Source organism: Rosa chinensis, chromosome 6 (assembly GCF_002994745.2).
Source record: "Rosa chinensis cultivar Old Blush chromosome 6, RchiOBHm-V2, whole genome shotgun sequence".
NCBI lineage: Eukaryota > Viridiplantae > Streptophyta > Magnoliopsida > Rosales > Rosaceae > Rosa > Rosa chinensis.
This window is the reverse complement of record NC_037093.1, coordinates 22,134,918-22,162,100: the sequence shown is the minus strand read 5'-3', so window position 1 is coordinate 22,162,100 and position 27,183 is coordinate 22,134,918. Positions and strand designations below refer to the sequence as shown.

Sequence of the window (27,183 nt, the reverse complement as noted above, 5' to 3'; positions counted from 1 at the left end):
TTAAAGAATTCAAAAGTGTAATCATGAACACCTCTAGTTTGTTTTTGATTTTGATACTTTGTAAAACATTGATTTTAGTTTTTGTTTTTATTTGGAATTTGCGATTTCATGTTAGATTGAAAGTATGAATATGGATGTTTAGCTTTTGAATACTATGAAGCATGTTTTAGGTTTTTGGTTTTCTAAGATAAATTGCGATTTGTAAAGTGTTATGCATGTTTATTGATTTTGTGCTTCAATCTCATCGTTTACTTGTTAATTGATCTTTATATGCAAACTTTGATTGATGAGCATGTAATTGAATCCATATTAAGATCAGCTAGCGCTCTAGAGCTTAATAATCGAAGTGGAAAACCTATAGTTGCTTAGGTAAATCAACAATAAGCTTTGTATGATAAGATTAGCGTTCTAACTTGTTATCTTTGCTTGAATTGATCAAACTTCCATATGTGTTTAATGCGTTAATTGTGTTTTTGTTAATGATTAGCTACCACTAGTAATTGCATGCTTAATAAGGTTAACTATAGTGTGTTCATCTAGTTAATTTAATTAAGAGAAGTAAAAAGGACTTTGTATGTGTTCATCTTTGTTCTTGATTGATTTCTAGCTATAACATGTTTTGATTCGTTTGAAACCTTGCCAACGTGTTAGTAGTGGTTGACTTCATCTATATTTTGTTCCATTCATAATTATCTATTTGATTTTGTGTTTTGGTGAGTTGTATATTATTTAGTTGTTAGATTAAATTACAAAACCTAAAATCCCCTTCTTTGTAAAAAATCGCAAATAATATTTTGTTTATATTTTTGTTTTCTTTATCTAGCGTTTTTCTTTTGCATGAATAAATCATTCAAATCCCCGGTTGAGAACGATCCCTACTTGCTCTTATTACATTGATAGAGTTTTAAATTATGTACTAACTTTGGTGCAATCAAACACTCATCATCAAAGATGCTTTGAGCTTAACCTTCCTCTTCTCATATCATGAGACTAGTGACGGAGCCACGTGGGGACCATGTAGGTCCTGCGACCCACTTGAGTTTTTTTTTTTAATTTTTGTAAATAAAGTTTATGTAAGCAGAAAGTATAAATAGTTTTCAGTCTCTAAATGTTATGAGTCACACGTTTTTTATCTTATATTAATCTTATTCTAAATTAATTTTATTAAAGTTTAGCTATATTTTGAGTTTTAAATTTATTTGTTTTTTTTATTTCTAAACGCCTCACCTTAAATTAATTTCTGGTTCCGCTATTGCATGGGATGAGCACTTCTTTTGACCCATTCTGAGGTATACACAAAACACTCCCAATATATATATCATTTATTACTGGCAAAAATATATATATATACTAAAAACAAATAACAAATTACTTAACTTTAGCTTATTGAGTAATTTTGGATATCTAACTAGTATAATTCCGTGTTTTTGAATGTGAACTAATGAGTATGGTTATTTTAAAAAAGGTCGAGTGATCTTGGTATCTAAAGAAAAGAAAAAACGATAGTGAAAATCGTACCGTAAGGTCTAAGATTTAGGGATCCTGATAGAAAAGCTCTGATCATTTTACGGTTTTTACCCAAAAATCACACAAGTGGAAGAAATGAAAGGTCTAGAACCATTGTTTGGGATAGCAAAGTGCCAAACACTAGAACCAGTTTAAGGCTCGTTCATACAACGATGAAACAGTGAACATACGGCGGACTTTAAACCCAAATTTTGTCATCAAAAAAACAAAAAACCCAAATTTGGAGATTTCGTAGAGCTCTCGTCATGGTTTTTCTATAATTGCAAAAGAATGAAAGTATCAGCATTCTTCTTGATACAACCATCCTCTTAATAATGGATATTTCACACATTTTCTCCTGCCCACTACATCTGGTTTAGATGAATTTCTAGTATCTGGAAAACAAACATCATCCTCTGCCCACTATAATCTGCTTCATTTACATACGAATCATTCAAACTACACAGTAGAATCTAACCCGAAATTTAATGGGATGCATAAACCAGCTCAAAAAAAAAAAAAAAAAAAAAATCATAAAAGAGTTCCTGAAGCGTAAACAACATCATCATACGAAAAACGCACCCTCCAAATAGCCTTTTCAAATTTTCCATTCTTAAAACTTTTTAGATGTCAAAACATCATAAAAGAGCATATAATTCCTGAAGGGTAAACAACATCATCATACAAAGAAGCACCCTCCAAATAGCCTTCTCAAAATTTCCATCTTAGAACTTTTTACATGTCAGAATCCATTGTTCTTGTTCATCAGATACTTCTGAGACGACTCTAATTCTGAAAAGACTAAACAAAACCTGCATATACCAAGATATGTTTCACCACCCATGCTGAGTAAAGTTAATGCTAAAACCTTCTGTGACTACTTTCCCTACACTGTACCTCAGCCTTACTATGATGGAAGGGCCTACCTGAAACAAAAAAAGAAAATAGTTGGGACATAGTCAGAAAGAAATAGATGTTGGAACTCAATTAAGACAAAATTGGATGCACAAGCACACGAACCTTCTGTACAGAACCTTCACATCTTCCCCCAACACTGGACTTTCAAGAAAAAGATCACCACAATCTTTGACATCAACAGTATCCACTTCAAAATCCCGATAACCACAATATTCGTTCCATTCAAACCACATTTTGGCAATTAATTCTTTTTGGAAGCAAGTCCTATGATCTTCCTCTTCAGGGGAATCAGCAGCTACCAATCTATATACAAATACTTTCTTCTTTTGACCAGGTCTAAATGCACGGCCAATTGCTTGCCGGGTCACAGAGGGATTAAGATGGACATCCAAAATTATGACTCGTGATGCCCCTACTAAAGATATACCCTCTCCACATGCTTTGATGGAGCCAAAGAAAACCTTAGCATCAGGGGAATTGTTAAATCTCTCCATGGACCACTCCCTATTCTCAGACTTTGATTCCCCTGTGATCACAAACAATTCTCTCCCAGGACTCCAACCCTTCGTTTTGACTGTTAATCTCTCTAAAAATTTCAAAGGTGGGAGGTACTGACTGAAAACCAAAAGTTTCTCACCAGACGACTCACATAACCTAAGCATATTCAAAAAGAATTTTGCCTTAATTCCTTCATTCAAGTCTATCGTCTCGACCAACTCATCCATCTTTTCATTTGAATCAGAGGGTTTCCAGTCCTTAGAGACGGAGTACAATTTTGGGTGCAGATAAACAGCACTGCCAACTGAACTTTGCTTGAACTTCCTTGCAAACTTCTTGAATTCCTTCTGGAATTTCTGCTTCTGCCAGGCGCTTAGATTGAGTACCACAGTGAAATCAACAAGTCCAGGAAGCTCATCCAGGGAATCTCCTTTGTAGTAATGAAGGACCTTGCTGGTCATCTCACGCAAGTCATGTATGACAGTCACTTTCCTTCTGAAATCCGTATCCCTCTGCAGAGTCTCCTCCACTAGTTCATAGAAAACATTATCAGCACCAGCTTTGAACTGCTTCCTTGCACCTTTTATATCTACCCTACTCATTATGCGCTTGATGATGGGTCGGGAAGTTTCTGATCTTAAAAACTTAGGACGAACAAGATTCAGAATGTTGAATACTTCTTTCACGTGATTTTGATAAATAGTTCCAGAAAGTACAACTTTCCTAGGTGTCTGCAATTTTGCAATGGATTGGAATACATCAGTGTTGTCATTCCGAGGGGTGTGCCCTTCATCCATAATAAGAATTGAAGGTGCCTTTAGCAATATCTCCTGGCACGAAGTTGATATGTGGTTAGTTTCTCGATCACAAACAATAGAGGAGAACTGTTTGTACCCTAAGAACAGGATACTCTTCTGATCTACCCACTTCTTCAAAACCTCCAGCTGCTGTGACCGATTGTCTGCTTTGGCCTCATAGAAGTCAAATAAAGGAATATCTTCTACTTGCCAATATTTAAACTCCTTTTTCCATGTATCCAATATTCCCTTAGGAAGAACAACCAGCGGTCTAGCATTTGGATACTTGGCTAGGAAACTTTGCATGAAACTGATTATCATAAATGTTTTACCAGACCCTGGAGCATGGGCCAAGATGCAACCACCAGGATTATCACCAACTAAGTTGCTAACAAGAAAATTGAAACCCTCCACTTGATGAGGTTTCATTTGCTTCATATGTCTTGGGTGAGCAGATATTTCAGTTATTATCAAACCATCTTCAGAAAGTTTAACTCCACCCGTCTCAGTTGAATCTCTGTCTTTCCCATTACGAGAATCAGGCATGTACGTTCTTGTACTCCTTTTGACCTGAAATAGTACATGAAGATGTGACAAAATGAAACTTAATTTCCAAAAGAGGATATGTAGCCATTGGAATCAGATATCTTGCCAATTAGTTTAAGCAGATCCATCTATTGACTTTAATTACATAACATCGAGGCAAGTCTAGAGACTAGAATCCAAGGCATAAATAAAAAGTCCAACTCAATGAATTCATTTTCGATCTGCAATAAAGTAAAGTATGATTATAAGCCTGAACCGAATTTATTGCAATCTCTTACTCTCAATACCATGATTAACTTATTTTCATTCAGCAATGTGAAACATCGTCAGGTCATTTGAGCATGGAACCTTCAGAGATACAAGTTAGGTGTTTCTATTAACCATACTGTATTGGATCTCAGGAGTTTCAGAGATACAAGTTAGGTGTTTCTATTAACCATACTGTATTGGATCTCAGGAGTAGTAAGAAGCCACCCCTTGTTTCCTTGTCCAAAAACAAAATTACTTTGGTGAGTTGTCTACTAGAACAAAATTCAGGTGGAAAACTGTCGGAGAGAAAACAGTAGAGCAGCTGTCTGAGGATACTATAGTTCACTAGTTGGTAAATGGGGATTTTCAAGTGTTGAGTAGATTAATAGGTTTTTGCTAAGGAGTGACATTTTATGCACTCCATACAACAATCCTAAAGGTTAGTTTAATGTAGAGAACCTAAATCCAGACCAAGTCACGTATTTTGATTACATGGACATTCGACCAGAGGAATGACTCATAAACAAAGAGTGTCAGGATGGACTGAATCTTCACATGGCCCAACATTAATTTCAGCATCACCCAGGGACAGAGACAGGATTTAAAAAAGGGTGGGCTAGACTTTATTTATAAAATTTATTTTCTTTGATGTAAAAGATCTTGAGAACCATAAACTAAACTACAAACCCTTTTGAAATAATGCTTGAGCTATAATAAAATTATAAAATATATAACTTGGATTCATTCTGCATGGAGTATAACCTTCACTTATTAGCAAAAATTAATATTTTCTTAAGAAATTCTACATGGGGTGTAGCCCAGGTTGCCCACAAGCATCCTTTGCATCACCAATTCTTAGCATGATTTCTGTATTAAAAGCAGTGCGCTTTAACTTGAGCTAGTACAAAACTTAGAAACCCTAGGGCCAATCTAATTAAACTCATATGAAAGACCTCCCATTCATTCAAGGGCTGTTAAAATTCTCTGTTTCCTTGGGGCTTAGTCCTAGTACCAATATTCTACATCACCACTACCTACAGGCAAATGAATATCCCAAAAGAACTAAACTGCACATATATTTATAGCTCTTTCCAGAAGCAACTTAGCAAGCTGATAATACTAACATGATAGTATTCTAGGTACACAAGGGAGAAGCTATACCTTGTTATACTGAAACTCAAAAATTGTATCAATTCCTCTGTCAATAACCCCACAGATGCGGCAAACATATCCAAGATCATCTTTTAAGACAAAAGAATGCTCACAGTCGCCTTCACTCGTTCTTTCTTCAGATAAAGGGTCTACAGTGACATCCTATCAGAAGGAGATGAAAATCAATATAGAATAATGATTGTATACTCTGATTGCAGCTCTGAAAAATAATCAGACATTTTAGCCCAAAACAACCCTAAAGTTTATACCAATCACTTGACATCAAGACACCTATTGTAAAGAAAGAATATAGACAATACCTTTGAAGATTCTAACGCCATTGACATTTCCATCCATGCATCTCCTAAACCATCATCATCTTCAGTACTTTCTTCATCTTCTACACCCACATAAACACCTGGATCTTTATTTGTTTCAGTTCCAGTAGACAGACTTGCTTCTTCTACTCGATCCCTCACCTGAACAGGGTACTCCAACCAATCATTTGAAAGATACCACAAAAAAGGATGACAATGAAATGCAGAAATTACGAGCCAAATCATCATCTATCAAACATTATTGCACTACTCATTATCTCATAAGATATGGGTCACACATACCCCCAAGTGCTTCCTGAAAACTTGTTCAGATGGCTGTGGCAGAATTACATCCTTGAAAGAATAAGATGGTTGTGTCATGAAAACCTCCTGGAAAGAGTAAGAAGGCCTCTGATCTTCATTCTGTTCCTCATCTGAATCAATGATTACAATAGGCAACGATGCTGCCGGAGCATTACTGTCGACACAGTCATCATCCAAATCAATGACATTATTTCGTGCTAGTGACGGAGCTCGTTGAATTGCTAATTTAGGAGCCAATTGACTATGCCTTCTTTCCTCTTTAAAGTATGCATTTGATAGTGTGGGGTATTTTGCAAGCAAAGGGTTCAGTACTTGATGTATCTGAGCAGTAAATGTCTTCATGTCCTTTGCAACACTTCCATATTTACCACTGTCATCTAATCCCTCCAGCAAGTTTTGTATAGCTAATGGATCAGTGTAATCGACAACTGCAGAAGTAGAACATGGCTTCTGTACAATTTCACTATGCATACTTGCAGACAAGACCATTCCATCACATACATTTCTATCAGAAGACAATTTCAACCTCTTAAGCCCCTTGGAATACAAACCTGATTTCAGATGGTAACATAGATTTTAACAAGATATAATAAACTTGTGGGAAATGAGAAAATCACTGAACCAACATAAAACCATGTATCTAAGATATTACAATGGGCACCAGAACAGAAAACAGAAGAAAGTTTTGACAAAACTTCCATTTCAGCTTTGTGAATGACTGAATACCATAACTGGAAACATATGTCGTGATCCCTCAATTGGGCACATGCAATTGCATCTAAAGCAGGACATTTTAATAGCAATCAGTATTACTTTTTTAAGTTCTGAAAGCAGGACATTTTAACTCCAATTAATCTACACGCTCATATTCAGTTCCAGCTGCAATGAAGCTGTCGAGAAAAAAATAAAAAATAAAAAGGCAGAGTATACTTGCTTGATACACCTCCTAAGGTTCACTATTTGTGTACTAAAAAGAATAGTTTGACGTATCAGAAAATCAACCAAAACGTTTGAGAAAGATTGTGTTAGTCTTATCTTTCTTCATATCGAATATTCCCTAATCATCACCTAGTCCCCATTATCTCTGCAACAGAACATATCCCAGGATAATACTTTTTCGCTGCATTTACTTGTGATGAACAAAATTCACAAGGTTTACTAAAACCGTAACTATAAAGGGCGCAAAGACTATGTTATCAACCAAATACAAGTTCTTCTCAAAAGCCACAGCAATGCCGGTGCAAAAATTTGTGCATGCAAACAAAAATGCCGTTTAATAGAGAGACGTATACCGTCGTAAGTGGCGTCTTTACCCGGCCGCATATCCACTGCCGGCTCCATACCTCACCAAATTTGCAGAAAACACTGAGCAAAAGCCAAAAACCAAAACAAAATTAAAACGCATTTATCATTACTGAAAAGAACAAAACAAAATTCACCGTTTTGGTATCTAAGGGCACTAAAACATCAACTTTACCCTTCAAATCGTCAATCACAGCAAGAAAAAAAATGAAAAAAAAAAAAAAAATTGGGGGAATCTGTCCGTCTGATGAAAGAATTCAGAAACAAAACAAACAAAAACTGCTGAATTTCATGAAGCGAAAAACAAAATAAAATAAAAATCGCCATTTTTGTACGAATGGCGGACTAAGAGCTGTGAAACTGAAGCTATTAAAACAATTTTCTCGCCGGAAAAAAAAAAAAGTACCGTGAAATTGGGGATTATTGAAGGGAGAAAGACTCACATTTGGGCTTATGAGGCGGAGAAGGCACTCTTTCTGGCTCTGTGAAAACCCTAACAGAGAGCGTGAGAGTGAGAGAGAGAGCAGAGCCAGAGAGAGAGAGAGAGAGAGACGGTAAAGCTTCTTCTCTCTCTTTCTTTCGGAAATGAAATGAGAATGAGGTGGACTGTGTCTATTCCATGCTAAAAGGAATCGAAAGGGGAGGAGTCTAGTGCGTCGCACTCGGCAGGTGTGAGCGTGCGAGCGGATGAGATGGCGTAGTCTGATTGGTTGAAGCTGTTTTCCAGTTGGTACGGCGTCGTTGCCGACACTGAAAATAAACAAATAAAATTTTATTTTTGTTTTTTATTTTTTTCAGGAAAAAAAACAATTATTTGTTGGTGTCGCACCGAGGGAAAGAAGGGACGGTGAAATTTATTGGCTCAATGGCGTCCCCCAACAAAAACTAATCAAACTAATTTAAAAAAAAAAAAAAAAAATCTTTTTATTGAAAAAAAAGAAGAAGAAGTTCAAGAACGTGAAATGATTAAAGAGTTTCAAAGGCAGATAAAATTAAATAAGAGTATGAAGAGAAATTAGAAAGTCGTCTTTTGAGTGTATTAATTATTATTTAATTCTTATGGATAGTTAGATACAACGTGGCGAGCAATAAATAGAATATGTAGAAAGAGAAAGGTTGAAACTTGAAATGATTAGGGCTGTAAATAGGCTCGATACAGCTCGTGCTCGACTCGTATTCGGCTCGATTTTAGCTCGTTCGGCTCGTGCTCATAAGATAAATGAGCCGAGTATGAGCTCAATATTAGGCTCGACAAAAAAACAAGCCGAGCTTGAACAAGGATATATTCGGCTCGTCTAGCTCATGAGTAGCTCGAGTTTGTTAAAACTCAACTCATGAAAATTTATAGTATAATAAAAATATAATTTTTCTGATCTCAAATCTTTAATTCTTTTTATTACATTCCTTTTCAATCGGAAGAGAATCAGAGATTTTAAGTAAAATATATTACAATAAAGTCAAAAGGGATTTGTGTGATGGTTAGACATCAAATTTTGGATTATTATTTTAAATTTTCTTTCTTCTTTTTTTTATTTTTAAATTTAAAGTCAAATGAACCCAGTCGAGCGAATTTAAGCTCGATCTTGTCCAAAAAATCAAGCCGAGCCAAGCTCGAGCATAAGAAAAATATTCAAGCCGAGCCGAGCTTGAGCATGGAAATTTTTTTTCAAGCTTTAGCCCGGCTCGAGCTCAATAAAAAATAAATGGGCCGAACATGATCACCCTGGTATTCGCTCCGGCTCGGCTCATTTACACCCCTATTGAAATGATATTGGGAGGAGATTATCCGGAGAAATTCTTACATAAGGCAAACGTACCACGTGGCGTTGGGGCAACCCAATCAAAACTCAGAAAATTTTAAGTGTATACTGAAACTATCCTTAATTATTACAAGAAAATACCCAAAACACTTCTTTGCATATTCACTGATTGGGCAGCCCTACCAGCCACATGATACGTTTGTCCTACGCAAGAATCTCTCGATTACCTGTATCCAAATTCTATATCTCAACTCTATCCCACGAATCATAATGTTGACACCTACCTACTAATCTAACACCCTACTAACTTTGCTAACTCTCATTAAAAAAAAATATGGAGAAATTACTGGTCACTCCCTATACTTTTAGGGCGCCAACAGTTCAGTCTCTAATATCCTAATTTAAACAAATTACTCCTCAGACATTCAAATTTAACACAATGTGGTCCAAAATGACGATTTTACCCCTCACTTCCTTATCTCTCTCTCTCTCTCTCTCTCTCTCTCTCTCTCTCTCTCTCTCTCTCTGGAGTCAAACTTTCACAGTCCCTCACTTAGGGATTGATCCGAAATCCGAATTCAACGACGATGATGTTGTCGAATCACTTGCTGAATGGGATTGAGGACCCGAGCTGGCCTGGTCTAGCCTTCCGAACTAGAATGAAGCCGAGAACGACGTCGTTGGGTTGAGGAAGAAGGATGACGAGGGCGCTAGTTTAATTTGGGGTTTTTTAGAGCTTTGGCTTTTGTTTTCGCTTCCCTGAATCACTGACAATTCTGAGTTCAATTGCTAGTTTAAATGTTAGAGCTTCGGGTTTAATTTGGGGTTTAATCTGAGGTAGGCGGTCTGAGAGCGGAGCTCGGTGGAGGTGAGTTGGAAATGGGAGCGGAGCTGCTACCTTAGATCATAGAGTATAGTGGTAGCAATAGTAGCGACCTCTCCAAGCACGGTGGTGGATCAAGCGATGAGGTTGACGCTAGGGTCATTGATGATTACATTCATTGGTTGAGCCTGATTGTAGCCGGAAATCCAACCGCGGCGGTGGGGAAGAAGCAGGTTGTTGACATTGTGGTAGATCCATTGGCAGTGATGGATTAGATGGATGGGGTGGAGTCGTGGGTGACAGTGGAGTGCGTGCGCAGCACATGCATGCTGGCTCCGAGTTCTTCTCAAGGGTTTGGGTTTGGTCTTTCTGGGGTTAGTTCAAACAAGAGAGTGAGGGGTAAAATAGTCATTTTGGACCACATTGTGTAATATTTGAATGTCTAAGAAGTAATTTGTTAAAATTAGGATAGTAGAGACTGAACTGTTGACGCCCTAAAAGTACAGGGAGTGACCAGTAATTTCTCCAAAATAAAATAAATAAATAATAAAAATCAACTCAGCCATATCATTTGCTTCAAACTAGTCTTTTCTTTCACTGGCTGTATATATCATCATCTAATCGATCGAAACAAAAGACTTGTGTCGTCTTATAGTCTTTTGTAAAAGGATTAAATTATGTTTAGTCCATGTACTATGACCATTTTTTTGTTTCAGTCCCTGACATTCTCAATTAATCTGAAGAGTCCCTAACGTCAAAATTTCCGTCTGATTGGTCCCTTCTGCATCAAATTAGGAGTTGGCCTTAGGTGAAATGTCCAATATACCCCTCTGTTATTTCTTTTTCCTTTTTAATTTCTTTTTCTCCTTTTTTTTTCGTTTTCCTTTTTCCTTTTTCCTTTTTAATTTCTTTTTTGCTTTTTCTTCTTTTTTCTTGTTCCTTTTTCTTCTTTTTTTCCTTTTTAATTTTTTTTTTTTGCTTTTTCTTCTTTTTTTCTTGTTCCTTTTTAATTTCTTTTTTTTTTCCTTTTTTCTTTTTTCTTTTTAATGACCATCGTATCCGGCTGCATCGGTAGCGCCACGTCGGCGAACCAATCCACATTGACCCAAAACCCCAATTCTTGTTCTCCACGCCGACGACCCTCTTTTTTGTTTTTTCTTTTTCCTTTTTAGTTTCTTTTTTCCTTTTTAATTTCTTTTTTCCTTTTCCTTTTTAGTTTCTTTTTTCCTTTTTAATTTCTTTTTTCCTTTTTCTTTTCTTTTTTCTTTTTCCTTTTTAATGACCATCGTATCCTGCTGCATTGGTAGCGCCACGTCAGCGAACCAATCCAGATCAACCTGAAACCCCAATTATTGTTCTCCATGCCGGCGGCCATTTTTCTTTTCCATCACTATTCTTCTTCTTCACTTCTGGTTTTGGTCAACTTGGCCATCAAAAACCATCATTTCAACCAGACCCAAAATCCAAATCACCATTTTGAGAAGGACCCAAAAACCTCAGGGTCTGAAAAAATGGTAGTTTTCAGTGAAAAGTTTCCAAATTGAGGCTTGATGTGGAGAGAGAAAGTGAGATTTGAGTGGGAGAGAGAGAATTAGGCTGTGAAAACAAGAGGGGGAGTGGTTTAGCGGTGAATTTCCGAGCTGATTGGGATCTGCTTGTGTTTGGGAGATAGCGTCGGCGACGATGGAGGCGAGGGCGGATCCCAACAAAGGGAGATGGCTTCAGAGAAGCTGAAGAAGTGATCGATCAGCTCCTAGCCTCTTGCTTTTGCTCGATGTCTATCTTTGCACCGCCAAACTAGGTCTTTGCTGGGTTTGGTTTCAATTTGGGGAGAGAAACAGATGGGTTGTGGAGTTTGATCGGAATGAGATTGGTGGGTTGAGGAAGGAGAAAGTAGGCAAAATGAAAAGAAAAAAAAAGGAACAAGAAAAAAAGAAGAAAAAGCAAAAAAGGAAAAAAAGAAATTAAAAAGGAAAAAGAAAAAAAAGAAGAAAAAGAAATTAAAAAGGAAAAAGAAATAACAGAGGGGTATATTGGACATTTCACTCAGACCAACTCCTAATTTGACGCGGGAGGGACCAATCAGACGAAAATTTTGACGTTAGAGACTTTTCAGATTAATTGAGAATGTCAGGGACTGAAACGAAAAAAAAGGTCATAGTATAGGGATTAAACATAATTTAATCCTTTGTAAAACTAGGCTTACCATTTCTTCCTACTAAGAGACTAAAAAGTGAATATTATGAATTCAAAAGCTTCAAGACAATCGCTAAGTACCATTTGGTCTAGTGGCATAAATCTCTCATTCGTAAGTGGGAGGTAGTGAGTTCGACTCACATAAGACTAGTTGTTGCATATAAATTGTTGATCTGATAAAAAAAATTAAAAATAAAAACTTCAAGACAATTCAATATGTGGGTAAACTATGAAACTTTAATCCCATATTACAATGAAAGTAAGCAATTGAATTTGTTTAAGATTGCAATTAGAGTGAGAAGTGGGCTCTGGGTGATGGGTAATCTCACTTTCAGTTTGAGAGAGAATACATAAAAGTGAAGTAGATGATTGATTTATACATAATGTGACACTCATCTCGTCACACTTCAAATTGATTTGGCGGGTTTTACATTCCATTCAATTATTGAAATTGATACCATTTCAAATTGATTTTGTAAAGGCTTGTCCTCTCTTATTCTTCACACTTTGTCCACCTTTTGGATTATCTTGAAACTTCTAAATTCACAATATTCAGTATTCAATCCTTAAACCTTGTGTTTGGTTTTTGACTTTTGATCATCTTGAAGAAAAAGAAAGAACAAATATGTAAGAACCTACATTACATCTCATCTACAAGTATGGCGTATTCTTTCATCTTTGTCTAGATCTTGCAAATATAAAGAACGAATGCCATTGAATTTAGATGATTTGGATCTGAAAATTTATTCTCAGCTCGATCAAACTGAATTAAGAAAGAGAAAAATAATTTGTCTTATTTATATTATTATTTTTTCTAATGGGATCGAGTTAACAGAGTTAGTAGGGGGTTAGGTTAGTGGTTAGGTGTCAAATTATGTTTCGTGGGACAGGGTTAGGACATAGAGTTTAGGGACAGCTGATCTCCTCCCGCTAGCATTTTGGAGTTAAATTTGTTCACCACTTTTGATCGGATGGTGATACCAATTACCACACCCCATAAAAAATTTGCCACATGTTTCATAATATAGACACGGTTAACTCATTAGAATTAAGACTAATAATAATGATGGTTAATGAAGATTAAGGAATAAAAATACTCTCTCTTCCCATCAAACCAATTCACATGTAACATACAGGAAAACCCAAATTTGGGATTTGATTCGAGTTTTGCAAATTAATTAATTATTTCAAAAGTCCCAATACTATAATCTATTACCCAATGGTCCAAAAGAAAAAGGTAGAAGAAGATGGAATGGTGGTCTGCAATTGAGTTTGCAGGGTTGTTTGGTCAGTTGCCTCATGGTGGTGTTGGGAGAAAAATAAAAAGGTCTGGAGGAGAAGAACTAGGTTGCTTGTATACCTGAATCACGGATTTTTCAAAAAGTAGCAACATTTTAACAAGGATGGTAGGGGAAAATCAGATTGAAGGAATTAATTCTAGCCATGATGGAACCAAGATAACTTATCAAGTTAATGAAAATGGGATCTTTGGAGATATAAGTAGTTTGAAAGATGATGATTTTGGCAACTATTTTAAGACATAAAGCTTTAGAAAATATAAAACGATTTAGAAGAAATTCTCACATTATTGCAAAAACTAGTAATTAGGAAGATAACAAGCAACCATCCGTTGCGAATGCTGAATAGGTTCAAATAGAATCCCCAAGGTCTAGTGCTAGAGTGATTGTTGAGATAAGGAGGATGTTGCTGAAAAAATTGGTCAAACCCCATTAGTAGAAGGGAGCCAAGACATCAATAGGCCTCAGTGAGAGACTCCATTTGTTCTTCTGTATATCTTGAAAATGAATCAGATAAGACAAATGGTGAATTGGAAGGAAAGGAAGTGCGTATTTTCATTTTTATTTCTTAATCTTCATTAACCATCAATATTATTAGTCTTAATTCTAAGAAGTTAATCATGGTTATGTTATGAAACACTTGGCAGGAGGTATCACCAAATAACCAAAAATAATGAACGAACTCAATTTCTAGCATTTCTATACTAGGACTATCCACATACCCGATGGGTCTAGGAGTTGATGTGGTTGCCTAGAGTGTGTCTATTGTCAACTCTTATCTATCTTACACTAGAAATATTCACACACTCAATTTGTTATTTGTCATTCAATTCATTTTTAAGTCACTAATGTCATTCAATCAAGAACAATAACCAACAAATTTAAACTAACAAATTCAGTTTATTTTGAATTAGAAAAAGAAAAAAATATTCAACAAAAATAAAACAATAAAAGGGAATAAGATGGCTCGAACCTGGGTTACCACCTTACTAGCTTCAGCCTTGGCCAACGCACCACCATTGCTAACATACTAATGTTGTCTTAAGTTTGACATTTATATGTTTCCCCCATATTTATCTTCAGAAGCAACGGTGGCTTGTTGTTTGTTGTTATGGATGGATTGTGCTCCTATTAGTTTAGGATACAGCTCGGTGGTGGCGGCGGCTAGGAGTTTTTGTTCTCGGACTTAATCAGTTTTCAGGGATCAACTCATTCCTTCTCAATATTTGTTAAATACCTTGGTTTGGCAATGATCAACTCATGCCTTCACAATAGAGAACCAAATCAACCACCGCCTCAAATTTCAGGGAAAGACATAAACTCTTGAGCTTTCAGAGTTTCAGTGCTCTTCGAATCTCAACCTTCAGCCACCATCATCGTCTTCGACTTCCAAACTTTCATCTTCTATCTCATCGCAAGCATCTATTCCTCATCCTCTATTTTCTTCTAGTATATTATTTTTCTTGTACGTTCTCTATAGGGGATCCAAATATCACCGCCTGGTGCAACTTACCTTCAATTTTGGTGTGGATTAGGAGTTTCAGATCTGTATCTCAGTGCCTTCGATAATTTAACAACACGATTGATTGGCAGGTGAAAGGGATAGCGCCGAGAGGAATATTGAATGACCACTTCGCCTCTCGTTGAGAGGGATGGGGCCACAGTAAATGATTTTTTTTACCAATTGCATTTGGCTTGTCGTTTATGAAATATTGAATGACTATTTTACATTTCCGTTAACTGTCGTCTTCGGCGTACGCTACCCCCAGTGTTGGATTAGAATTTATATACATATTTGTGCCTAAAATATGAAAATTACTTGTTCTAAAGTCCAATTTAATGTTGACTAATTCAATTTCATGTTTTGTAGAAAATCTTGACAAGAGGAGAAAAAAGTGAAATTCCGACAAATTTTCGGTGCACCACCACTTTTGGCGGCACAAGTGGCGGAGCATCTCCACCTACAGTGGAGCCATGTATTTTTCGGCCATATTCATGGAGGAACAAGGAGGATGAGTACCATATCATCTATTCCATTACATCCATTCACCATCATTCTATCTTAACCAAATCTCAAACTTTTTTGTTCCGATTCAACCAAACACTCCCTATTACCCAAAAGTTCACAATCATCATCACTTCAATATCTATCATGTTTTAAGCTTAATCACCATCTCTCACTCATCATTTCCTACTCTAACCTACACCATCACTCTTATACTCTTTTCCCTTATTTGTGGGATCTATTACCACTCCAACACTCCTCCTTTTTGCTCCATTCATGAAGCGAGGTGCTCCCTTTGCCTTTCTTCATTATTTTACACCTCTCTATCTTCCCTATATAAGCATCCATTCATTACATTTTTCAACCATCACCCATTACCACCCCATTACATATTCTTTCTCTCTTCATCTCCTCCATAAAACCTCCATATCCACCTCCCAAAATTCAAATCCATAAAACTCATACTCCTCTTACCACTCCATCACCACCACCACTACTCCATCACTACCACTTAAAGTTAGCCAAAGAAGCATCATATCTTCATCACCATTTCATTAATCATCAACAAGAAGTTCATCATCCATTTACTCCATCATCAAGGATGATTCAAGAAGCATTGAAGGAGGAAAACAAAGGAGGAGCTAGCCATTGATTTGTCAAGCTTCAACTAGTTCATTATTTCTTTAACTCTTTAATTTATCTTGATGTACTTTATAGATTTGATGTTAATTTATATGATTATGAGTGAGTAGTTACTTTGTTGGGGCTAGGGTTGAAACTTGTACGAATTGTTGTTTTAATTTACGTTTGATGTTAGTTGTGATTTTCATCTTCATATGCTAATTCAAAAAGTGAATGCATTCATTCAAACTTAACTACTTTGAATGTGTTGTGTTTGTCATTTCATGAAAAAATATTTAGGGAGTAGTTAACTTTAAGCATTTATAGCATGATAGCATCCTCTATGTGCATGTGAAGGTTGTGAGTTAAAATCACCTAGATCTAGGATTGGTTTGTTTGCATGATTATCTAAACTCAAAACTTTATGCATCTAGAAACAATGAATTGAGACTTAACCGGTAATAGGATTTGTTCTTAAGTAGTTAATTCTAGACTTATCTGGTTGGAATTGATAACATTAAAGGAGCTTAAGCATTTGTAGTCTTATCCGAATGCAAAGAAGGTAATTAGAAAATTAGAATAGCATCACTGGTATTTTTACTTCAATACTCGCAAGGGAAGTCAGTGGTAGACAATCCAACCCCCAACTTCATCCATTATATTACTAGTTTAGTTTTCATTTGAGCATTTATTTTAATTTGGTTCACCACTCTATCCAACAAACAATTTCACTACCACCACAATGCACATACTCACCATGAGCCTAGATTTCCTTATGAATTTAGGTTTGTGATTGTACATTTACATATTCTAGCTCTCTTTAGGTTAATTAACACCCTAGCTAGTAAAATGAATCCAATTCTCATGAGTTCGACAACCTTTCTTAAATCCCTATACTATTACTTATACCCCTTATACTTGAGGGTGACTATTTGGCTAACACCCGGCGTGGCCCAGAATTATGCTTTCAGACATATAAGATTAAATGTATTCTTATGAATCAATATATATACCTAAGATGTAGGTTTAGAAATATCAAATAGTTATATACCTACATTATAGGACGAAAAACATTAGAACAAAAATTTAAACATTATTGCTTCAATTGTATCTATATAGTAAGTATTTAAAGTTGTACAGTAGAGATTTGACTTACCTAAACATATAAAGCAGAAAACAAAACACATAGAATAAATATATATTACCAATCTAATCAAAAGGTACAAATATGTACACATATAACCTATACTTAATTAGAAGAAAAAAACATTAGGACAAAAACACCTACTATGTAGATCTAGATTTAGAAATATCGAATCGTTATATACCAACATTACAGGATGAAAAACATTAGAACAAAAATTCAAACATTATTGCTTCAATTGTATCTATATAGTCGGTATTTAAAGTTGTATAGCACAGATTTGACCTACCTAGACATATAAAGTAGAAAATGTTCAAGGAAAACCTAATTTGTGTTTAGCCCAAACTCTATGTTACTTGACCTAGTGGTAATATGATTTAATTAGAAGGATCTAGAATCCTAATCAATGTAGAATTACTTTCCTTATATGATTGAGATTCTATGCATTGTAATCCTCTATATAAAGAGGCCCCTATTATCAATGAGAATACACAACGATTATCTCTCAATTTCTGATTCCCTAAAACACGTTATCAGCACGAGCCCTAACCCTGAAACCCTAAATTCGTAGCCTTCAAATCCCAGAAACCTCAGCCGCCCAACTCGAAGATCTCAACCCCAGGAGTCTGAAACAAGCGGCCCCATCCCCAGAATCGGCCTGAAAACCACCGAACCGGCCACCGGAAGAAGCAAAAGTTTCCCTGCCCGGTTCAAAGCCTTCCTCACCACCTCCTGCAGCCATACTTGTCTTCCTGCAGCACCTCCACCCCAGAAACCAGGAACCGGAAAATCCTCCACCGGAACCGGCATAAAATCATCCGAACCGGCCACCAGAAAAGGTTGATACCGAACCGGAAGAAAGAAAATAAAAAAAATAAAAAAAATAAAAAGGAGGAGGAGAAGCAGCCCAAGCCGCAGCCCAAGCCCAAGCCCAGACAGCTGAAGCCCAAGCCCAGCCCACGTGCAGCGAAACCCAAGTGAAGCCGCCAAACCGCAGAAAACTCCGCCACGTCAGCATACACGCAGGCGCCTTGTCATCCGCCACGTCATCAACCGGACCTATCACGTCAGCTACAACTGCCACGTCAGCACCCCAGTCAACGACCGGTCAACACTTTTCCGGCCATTTTCCGGCGACTTTTCCGGTCAGCTACAGTAACTCCGCTGCTTATTTGCTTTCAATTCTTTGATAACCTATATGTTTGATATAAAAAGCCTCTAGGATCATCCCTTGGCACATTGGATAGTTGTAGTACAGTATTAGATTTTATGATGGTTATGCTAAGCATTTTTCCGTATACATTGTTAATGCATTTTGACTGAATTGTATTAGACGTTGTTGTGAAGCGATTTTGATTCTGGAAAACAATATGAGGAGGGCTCTGATTCTTAATTAGTTCTCTCTCTCTCTCTCTAGTTGAAAAGGTTATCAAGGGCAGCGTTAAAGATTAGGCAACATCTTCCAATCCATCGAATGGCGGCCTTGAAAATTTGCAGGTTTGTCTTTCTACTGTAGCCTGCTTCGTTCCTTTTGATAATAGAATGATGGATTGTGAATTTAGTGAAGAGTTGTGTGTACTAAAACTATTTTTTCTATGATTATTTTGAAATGCTTACGTAATGCTGTAATGGTGTTCATGCTAAAATACAAGTAACAGGTTCAGCAAATATATTGGTGACTATAACACTTAATGATTTACCCCAGGTCCCCTAGGCACCCTATTGAACAGAATGAGATCCGAAAAATGTTATAGCATTTACTAAGTTGCAAGGCTTTGTAATCAAAATTACAAAAGATAAGAATTTGATTGCAGATCACAGTGGACCAAAATTTGTTGAATAAGTTATTCTCATTCAAATTGAGAGTATGGAACTCAGGCTCTACAAAACCTAAATAGTTTGTGTGATAACTAAGAAAGATTAGACCTAATATTGTAGGATTAATTTGTTTCAAATTGGTGCATAAATTAATCCTATATCACCAGGCTGTCACCTGGAAGAACTATGTTTACATCTTCGGTATATTGATCGACATAACTACATTCATATATACAAACACATGTTCACTATTTGCAATTTTAATTCTTTTGCGTCTTGAACATCATTGCATTGTCTGTTATTAGGTGGTGAGTTTACTTCCCCAAACCAAGATAGGTTCCATCACCATAAGGTGAACCCATCTGGAAACATAATTCTTAATAGACTGGGATTTGACCCTTTATCCTATATTTCGCCCTCAATTGTGTGATTATAATGTTAGCTTTTTTCTTTTCCCTTACAGGACTTTTGGATCGATGTTGGATCTCAAAACAAATCAATGGGTACAACTAAACTTAAAGGGAGTCTAAGTCCACACTCAGGTCATCGAATGGTAAATTCAGGTTGCTTTTGATACTTGTGTTGGTCTAATTTCCATATAGCTTTGAGTATGTGTTCGTGTGTGTTGAGACACACACTTTACAACATTAGTCCAGTCTTCATCTCTGTTCATTGTTTTTTTACAGTGATGCATTATCAGTTATGTTACAGGTATTGTACAAGCACAAGATTATTAATTGTTTTTGGCGGCTTCTATGACACTCTAAGAGAAGTGAGGTTGTTGATGGTTTTTATGAAACATTTTTGAACATTTTATAATTATGTAACCCATGAATTTTTGTTGATTTTTCTAGCAAAGGAGACTGTATGAGCTTGCAAATATTTATCTTTTAATTTACTAATTAGTTGGTTATTTTATTACGATATGCAGGTATCATAATGATCTTTATGTATTTGACCTGGACCAGTTCAAGGTAAAGATATCTAGTCTCTGTCATATTAATCAAGTCTTAAGAAGTTTTTATCTGTTGTTATTTATAATTATTTCTAACAATACTTGTGCAATTTTACGTTTAAGTGGCAAGAAATAACCCTTAGGCCTGGGGCCATGCGGCCAAGTGCACGAAGTGGCTTTCAATTTTTGTTTACCAAGATGAGGTGAGGGACTTATTAACTTAGTAATGTGATGCATGTACTGACTTTCTCAATAGCTTTAACGTTTAACCATGTGTTCTCTTTTGACATTACAGATCTTTCTGTATGGTGGCTATTCCAAAGAAGTTTCATCTGATAAAACTGGCTCTGAGAAAGGAATTGTTCATTCAGATTTATGGTCCCTTGATCCTAGACATGGGAATGGAACAAGGTTCTTCTTTCGCATCACTGTTTTCTTGTATTTCTTTTATTACGATGTATCAATCAAGAAATGGAAGAGTACATGATTATCTGATTTCAAGTTTTACTTATCTATCTATCTTCAGATGTTCTTTATGATGCTTATACAGAAAACGCATATTATACTGGGGTTTAGGTGAAATATGGTGTTGGTATGTACGGAACTGGGTGTTAGTGTTTGGGTTTGATGCTTCCTATTGTAATTGCCATGTGGTTAGGTCTGGGTTTCTCAATGGTTCCTCCTATGAATTGCAATTTGGAAGAAATGAAAACCATTATCATTTTGTTAATTACCTGGAAATAAAAGTAAAGAAAACTAATTAAACCCCCTATTATACTACTTATGAATAGAATAACAGTCATACAGGTTTTATTGCATTTGTAGAAGCCATGTCATTTTAGTTGGTTGATCATTAGGAGAATTGGAAGCAACTTTATCATGGAATAATTTTAAATGTTACTTTTAGTACGATATTTATGCTCCTAAATGTGCAGATTTGTTTAGTATAGATAGCAGTATTTATATTTTTTACATTGAATTTTTCATTTTATTGTGGGTACACAACTGGCATAGATCAGCTTCTTGATTGACCATCTTTTTAGTAGCTGTCACGTGTACGGTTGTTCTTACTATTGATTCCTTTGCACAGGTAAGAAAAAGTGGGATGCCTCTTGGACCTCGTACTGGGTTTTCTATATATGTGTGTTTATAAGAAGCGAGCTTTGCTATTTGGGGGTGTAGTGGACATGGAAGTTCAAGGTTAGTGTTTTTTGTGTATTTTTTATGCCCTATAATCCGGGGTAAGTATTTATATTGGATCATGATGCCTTTTGGTGATCAGTTGCATATATATATTTTTCATGGTTGATTGCATCATGTAGCCTACATTAATCATGTAGGGAACATTGGATATTGCCTAAATCAGTCCATTACCAATCATGGGAGAACTTGGTGATAAAGTAAGCACTATTCTGATTTTTTATTTGTATTTTTTTCTAACCAAGTAACAAAATGTTGGATAATGACATAGTTTGGTGGTGTGCAGTGCGGTTAAAGCTTTCAATGCTGAAACAGGTAGGGTTAACAGAGTGCCTAAAGTGAAATTACTTCTGGTAAGTAATGATATATGTGGTTGATTATCAACTTCAATAATGCATTTCTAATTCAACAATCCTAATATATAGGGCGTACCTAAACAACCGGGTGGAGTTGAGTGTGGTTATTATGTGATGCGATATATGAAAGCTATTATAAATGATGATACTCTTTCATTTTCAACCAAGGTAAATGCATATATTATAGTTTGACAAGCAGTTTAATTTAAATAGCTTCAATGATTATGACTTATGTTGTGCTATACATTTCTAGTGGGCGGCAAAGAGTCGGAACTCATATATCCAAGAGCAACTTGATGAGGTGTGCATTGAAGTGGCTGACTACTTGCAGAGTTTGCTATAGCTAGATCTTGACAAGCAATATGATTTTGAGTAAGGCTAGATTTGGCTGACCATTTTGTAGTAGATATATGTAGTGATATCAGGATGAATTGTGAACAAATTATGCTGCATATAGTTATTGTAGTAGTGGTATCTTCTACACTAGCCTTAAAGTATGTTAGGGTTTATTGTGCAAAACTTTTGAAACTACTAATTTGTATAGAAATTAATACAATTCCCTAATATTTAAAGTACATTTGAATTTCATGTTATTTGTGGATTAGCTTTCTAGTACCAAATACAGCAGCAAAAGGGATATATAACAGCAGTCAAGAAATGAAAAAAAAATTAGTTACTGATGAAGAACTGATGTCAGAAACAGAAAATACATCAGTTTGGAAACAAAAATCGATGTTTAGCATTATTATGAACATCGATAAATAAACAAAAACGATGTATAATATAAACATGGACATCGAGATATAAACAAAAACCGATGTCTAGCATTACTATGGACATCGATATATAAACAAAAACGATGTGTAGTATAGATATGGACATCGAGATATAAACAAAAACCGATGTCTAGGATTACTATAAACATCGATATATAAACAAAACCGATATCTAGATTACTATGGACATCGATATATAAACAAAAATCAATGTCTAGCATTACTATGGACATCGATATATAAACAAAAACGATGTCTAATATACACATGGACATCGAGATATAAACAAAAACCGATGTCTAGCATTACTATGGACATCGATATATAAACAAAACTGATGTCTAGTATTACTATGAACATCGATATATACACAAAACCGATGTCTAGAATAAATATGGACATCAGTTCAAACTATACTACAGAATGTAGATTGAATATCTAGTGAAATATTATGTACCAAACACACAAAAAGCTTATGAACCACAAGCAAAAAATAATGGGAACCGATGTGTAAAATATTATCAGACATCGTTTCTAAATCAGAAACGATGTTAAAATGGATAATTGTGTTGTTAGACCTATATTTCATTAAGCATCTAATGCCAAAATATAAAGGTTTGACAATAGCTAAACACACCAAAATGTTGATCACATTAACGTTTTTACATCGGTTCTGAACCTTAAACCGATGTCTGGTCGCAAATTAGACATCAGTTGTGAACCGATGTCTTAGTTTTGGCGATCTTTAACATCACCCACTAAGACATCGGATTTTTTTTTTTTTAACATCAGTTGTGAACTGATGTCTATGAACTTTATCCTAGTAGTGAATAAAGGTAGTTGCGAATTAAATAAGCCACGTTAGTAAGACCTAAAAACGAACTAAGAACGAAGAAGCCACACAAAAAAGACAGATATGAGAGAAAAATAAATAAACAAAGAAATGAGAAGTATGTGTTGGAAAGAAGATATGCATGGAATAAGGAGAGGAAAAAAGAGATGATTTGTTAGAAAAAAAGAAGAAGATGAAGAAGAAGAAGCAAGAGGAGTAAGAGAATGAGGCAATACATAATAGGCAAGATCAAGAAAGAATTGCATTGTGTTTATGAAAATTGTCACGCCCCTGATTTTTAACACAAATAAAAATCGATATATAATCTCATAATTATATATGTATGAACGTTCAACCATCAATACAAAATACCTATAAACTTTTTCCCTTTTAATCAAAGTACATATTGATGCCTTAAACCCACTATGTCAATATTGACCCGCCCACAGAGTCATATATTATATAAGCTTACGAATTAAATTATCAACAACAAAATAAAACATAAATGATCCTCAGAGTTTACTACAACGGAAGTCCTTATCTACGGTAAAGTTACAAAAATGGCTTCCTACCGTAAAGCTGCAAAGGCGCTACCTCAGCTTCAGCCCCGATTATCCTAACCTGCAGGATTAACCCCTACACCATTTGAATAGTGTACCGGGTTGTCACACAACAAACCCGGTAAGCTTTTGCAAACCCGTATGAGTAACTCAAAACAGTTAACACAACTCACACCAGATTTAAGGACAACAACTCATGCTTTGATTCCTTAAAACACGAAATAAAGGAGAATAACTCACACTTTAATTTCCTTTCAAATCGAAATAAAAGAAAGCAACTCACACCATGTTTCCATTTCTATCAATATAACATAGAAAACAACTCACTCCTTGGTTTCTATCAATTGTACCAAAATCGTACCATAGAAAACAACTCACGCCTTAATTTCTATCAATATAACATAGAAAGCAACTCACTCCTTGATTTCTATCAATTGTACCAAAATCATACCATAGAAAACAACACACACTTGAATTCTATCAATATAACATAGAAAGCAACCCACTCCTTGATTTCTATCAATTATCAATATAACATAGAAAGCAACTCACTCCTTAATTTCTATCAATTATCAATATAACATAGAAAGCAACTCACTCCTTGATTTCTATCAAGCAACTCACTCCTTGATTTCTATCAATTGTACCATAATCGTACCATAGAAAACAATGCACACTTGATTTCTATCAAATATAACATAGAAAACAACTCACACCTTGATTTCTATCAAATATAACATAGAAAACAACTCACACCTTGAATTCTATCAATTGTACCATAATCGTACCATAGAAAGCAACTCACACCTCGATTTCTATCAAATCGTTAATAAGGAAAACAAATTGCATCTTGTCCCCTTAAAAACCGTTAATAAGGAAGCAACTCACACCTTATTCCCTAAAAACATGTAATGTCATGAGTTATCAATAACCAGTTCCCGTTACTCCATGAATTACCTATACGGTAGACAGATTAGAGCTCTAATGGAAATGTAACTACTCGTCCGGCCAAAGACGTGATTACCTGATATATATTATGTCCAAAGTCATAGACCTTCGTTCCTCAGGCCGCACAGTCCCTTGGAGCAAAACATTAAAGGAGTCACACTGAACCCAAAATGTTACACAAATCGCAACGCTTTTGACAACAATCGAAATAAACATTTCCATAATCATTGTTTTCCGAAAAGCCATAACACAAAACAATAAAAAGCATCATTCCATGTATATTGTTTTCATACCCAAATCTCAACGCTTTTCAAAACAAATCGAATCAACAATTCCAAAATCATTTGTTTTCCAAAAGCCACAACCCAAAAATATAAAAAGCATCATTCATGCATATTGTTTTCATAAATCCACAAACCACCAAAACATATATATTTCACGTAAATATATATATATATATGTAGTCATCCGCTCAGGAATGTCTACTAATACCAACTATAGTTTGTAGTTACTAAATAACTTTAAAAAATGAAGGTATTTCGTTCCTTAATGAACCTTGTGAGATTACTCAGCTCAAAACTCCCGCTGCATCTTCAATACATAACGAAACAGCCTAACCACCAACTAACTGTCCAAGAATACTTCGTCAAGTACCTAAAGAAAGTACAGCCTTGATTCAGTTAATGAAACACAAGGAATAACGTTCGAAACCCTAAATCGAACCAAAATTCCCAAAGTGACGCCAATTGAGGCGAAACCACATCCGAGACCACCCAATGTCTCTGGAATACTTCTACGATCGATATGTCCAAATCACAAGTCGATCGAAAGCTCGGATCCTCACGGATCAAATTAATTCACCGATATGAAATGGTAGAAATCATAACAAATCCATACGAACTCCAAAATTTGCATATTATATATTGAAACGCTCGTATCGACGAGTAGAAGATATATAATAACATAAACAGTTCCTAATATGGCCGGAACGCCGCCAGAATGCCACCACAGGAGGTGGTGCACCGCCTCCGGCCAAAATCCATTATTTCCCAAAACTCCTTACATCAAAAATGTTCATCTAAGCATGCTTGTGAATTTTCATAACTAGCTTGAAGTCAGAAAACAAGCATAAAGGATCGAAAACTACCTCACAAGCTTTGAATTTTTGCTTAATCTGAGTTGAACTGATTTCCACGTAAATCGATCCAAATAAACATCATAGATAGATCCAGAAAGCTTCCACGAACCCAAAGAAGGAAACTTGAAGCCGTGCCGTCGCCGGAGCTAGGATTTCCGGTCGGGTTCGAAATCACCTAACTTTGTCGACTTGCAGCGCCACCGTGGAGGATGATCGCTGCTAGAGGACACCACAGAGACAACCAGACGGAGGAGACGAACCAGCTGACCAAGTTTCACAGCCAGAGATCGCCGGAGCTCGCCTGAAAATACGAGTCGAGTCAGTCGAATATTTTCGTTTCTAAAGGTGTCGACCGAGAGAGAAGAGAGAGGAAAAGAGTTTCTGGAAATAGAAACTTGGAATTATGAAAATATTTCCAGAAAGCATCTATTTATACTAAAATGGAAACTTCTTTCAATGGTCATAACTTCCTCATACGGACTCCGATTGACGCGTTCCACATGTTCACAAACTCGTATCGACATGCTCTACAACTTTCGTGAATGAAGTTTTTAGAGAATCTCAACGTATCAAAAGTCAACCTTTGCGCCACCCCTAAAGTCATATTTTCCGAATAAAAATTCGTCCAAAACACTTCCGCTCCATCTACGAGGCACGAAACCGTCTAATAACCACAAATTAGATTCCGAAAAATCTTCGGAAAATAAATACGAATTTCTGGGGCATCACATTCCACCCCTCTTAAAGAAATTTCGTCCCGAAATTTAAACGTACAAAACCAACAAGTACGAATAAACTCATCCCCAAAAATCCAATTCTTATTCCCTTGCAAGAAAAGCATTCATTCCGAAGCCTCCACAGGGTATTGAACTAGTCAATTATCTCCGATCAAAGTTTCTCTGCAATCCATATAGAAAGAAATTCAAACACTAACACTGATCGCCACATCTTCTATTTCAACAACACTATGATCAACCACACTGGATCCATTGTAAACTTCATCATCGGCATAGAAACAATAAAATATGCCGCTCCACATAACATCTTGGAGATAAGGCTGACCTAAACATCGAATCTCCACACCTCAAGGTACAACATGCGCCTAGCTGAACAATCGATATAGGTACCTTACCTAATATCGCAA

At 36.0% G+C, this 27,183-nt stretch overlaps 1 protein-coding gene and 1 long non-coding RNA gene across 2 annotated transcripts; one reads left to right on the top strand and one right to left on the bottom strand.

Moving 5' to 3' along the window:
• Positions 1–2,085: 2,085 nt before the first annotated feature.
• LOC112172140 (protein CHROMATIN REMODELING 35) lies at positions 2,086–8,210 on the bottom strand. Its single transcript, XM_024309347.2, has 7 exons — positions 8,053–8,210; positions 7,600–7,672; positions 6,287–6,858; positions 5,987–6,145; positions 5,676–5,828; positions 2,527–4,289; positions 2,086–2,432 (listed from the first exon to the last, which is right to left on the bottom strand). Exons 2-7 carry the CDS (start codon positions 7,646–7,648, stop codon positions 2,429–2,431), a joined length of 2,700 nt encoding a protein of 899 aa, XP_024165115.1. The 5' UTR covers positions 7,649–7,672; positions 8,053–8,210; the 3' UTR covers positions 2,086–2,428.
• Positions 8,211–21,317: 13,107 nt separating this feature from the next.
• LOC121049877 lies at positions 21,318–21,780 on the top strand. The gene is made up of 3 exons (XR_005801506.1): positions 21,318–21,429; positions 21,570–21,629; positions 21,716–21,780. It is a non-coding gene; the product is annotated as an uncharacterized LOC121049877 (long non-coding RNA).
• Positions 21,781–27,183: the final 5,403 nt, after the last annotated feature.

Bases quoted from the DNA above. Each gene is read 5' to 3' on its own strand.
- LOC112172140 (XM_024309347.2), bottom strand. From the start codon at position 7,648: ATGGAGCCGGCAGTGGATATGCGGCCGGGTAAAGACGCCACTTACGAC. The intron at 6,859-7,599 runs GTATACGTCTCT...ATCTGAAATCAG, and splicing joins TAAAGACGCCACTTACGACG to GTTTGTATTCCAAGGGGCTT. The intron at 4,290-5,675 runs GTATAGCTTCTC...GTACTATTTCAG, and splicing joins TTGAGTTTCAGTATAACAAG to GTCAAAAGGAGTACAAGAAC.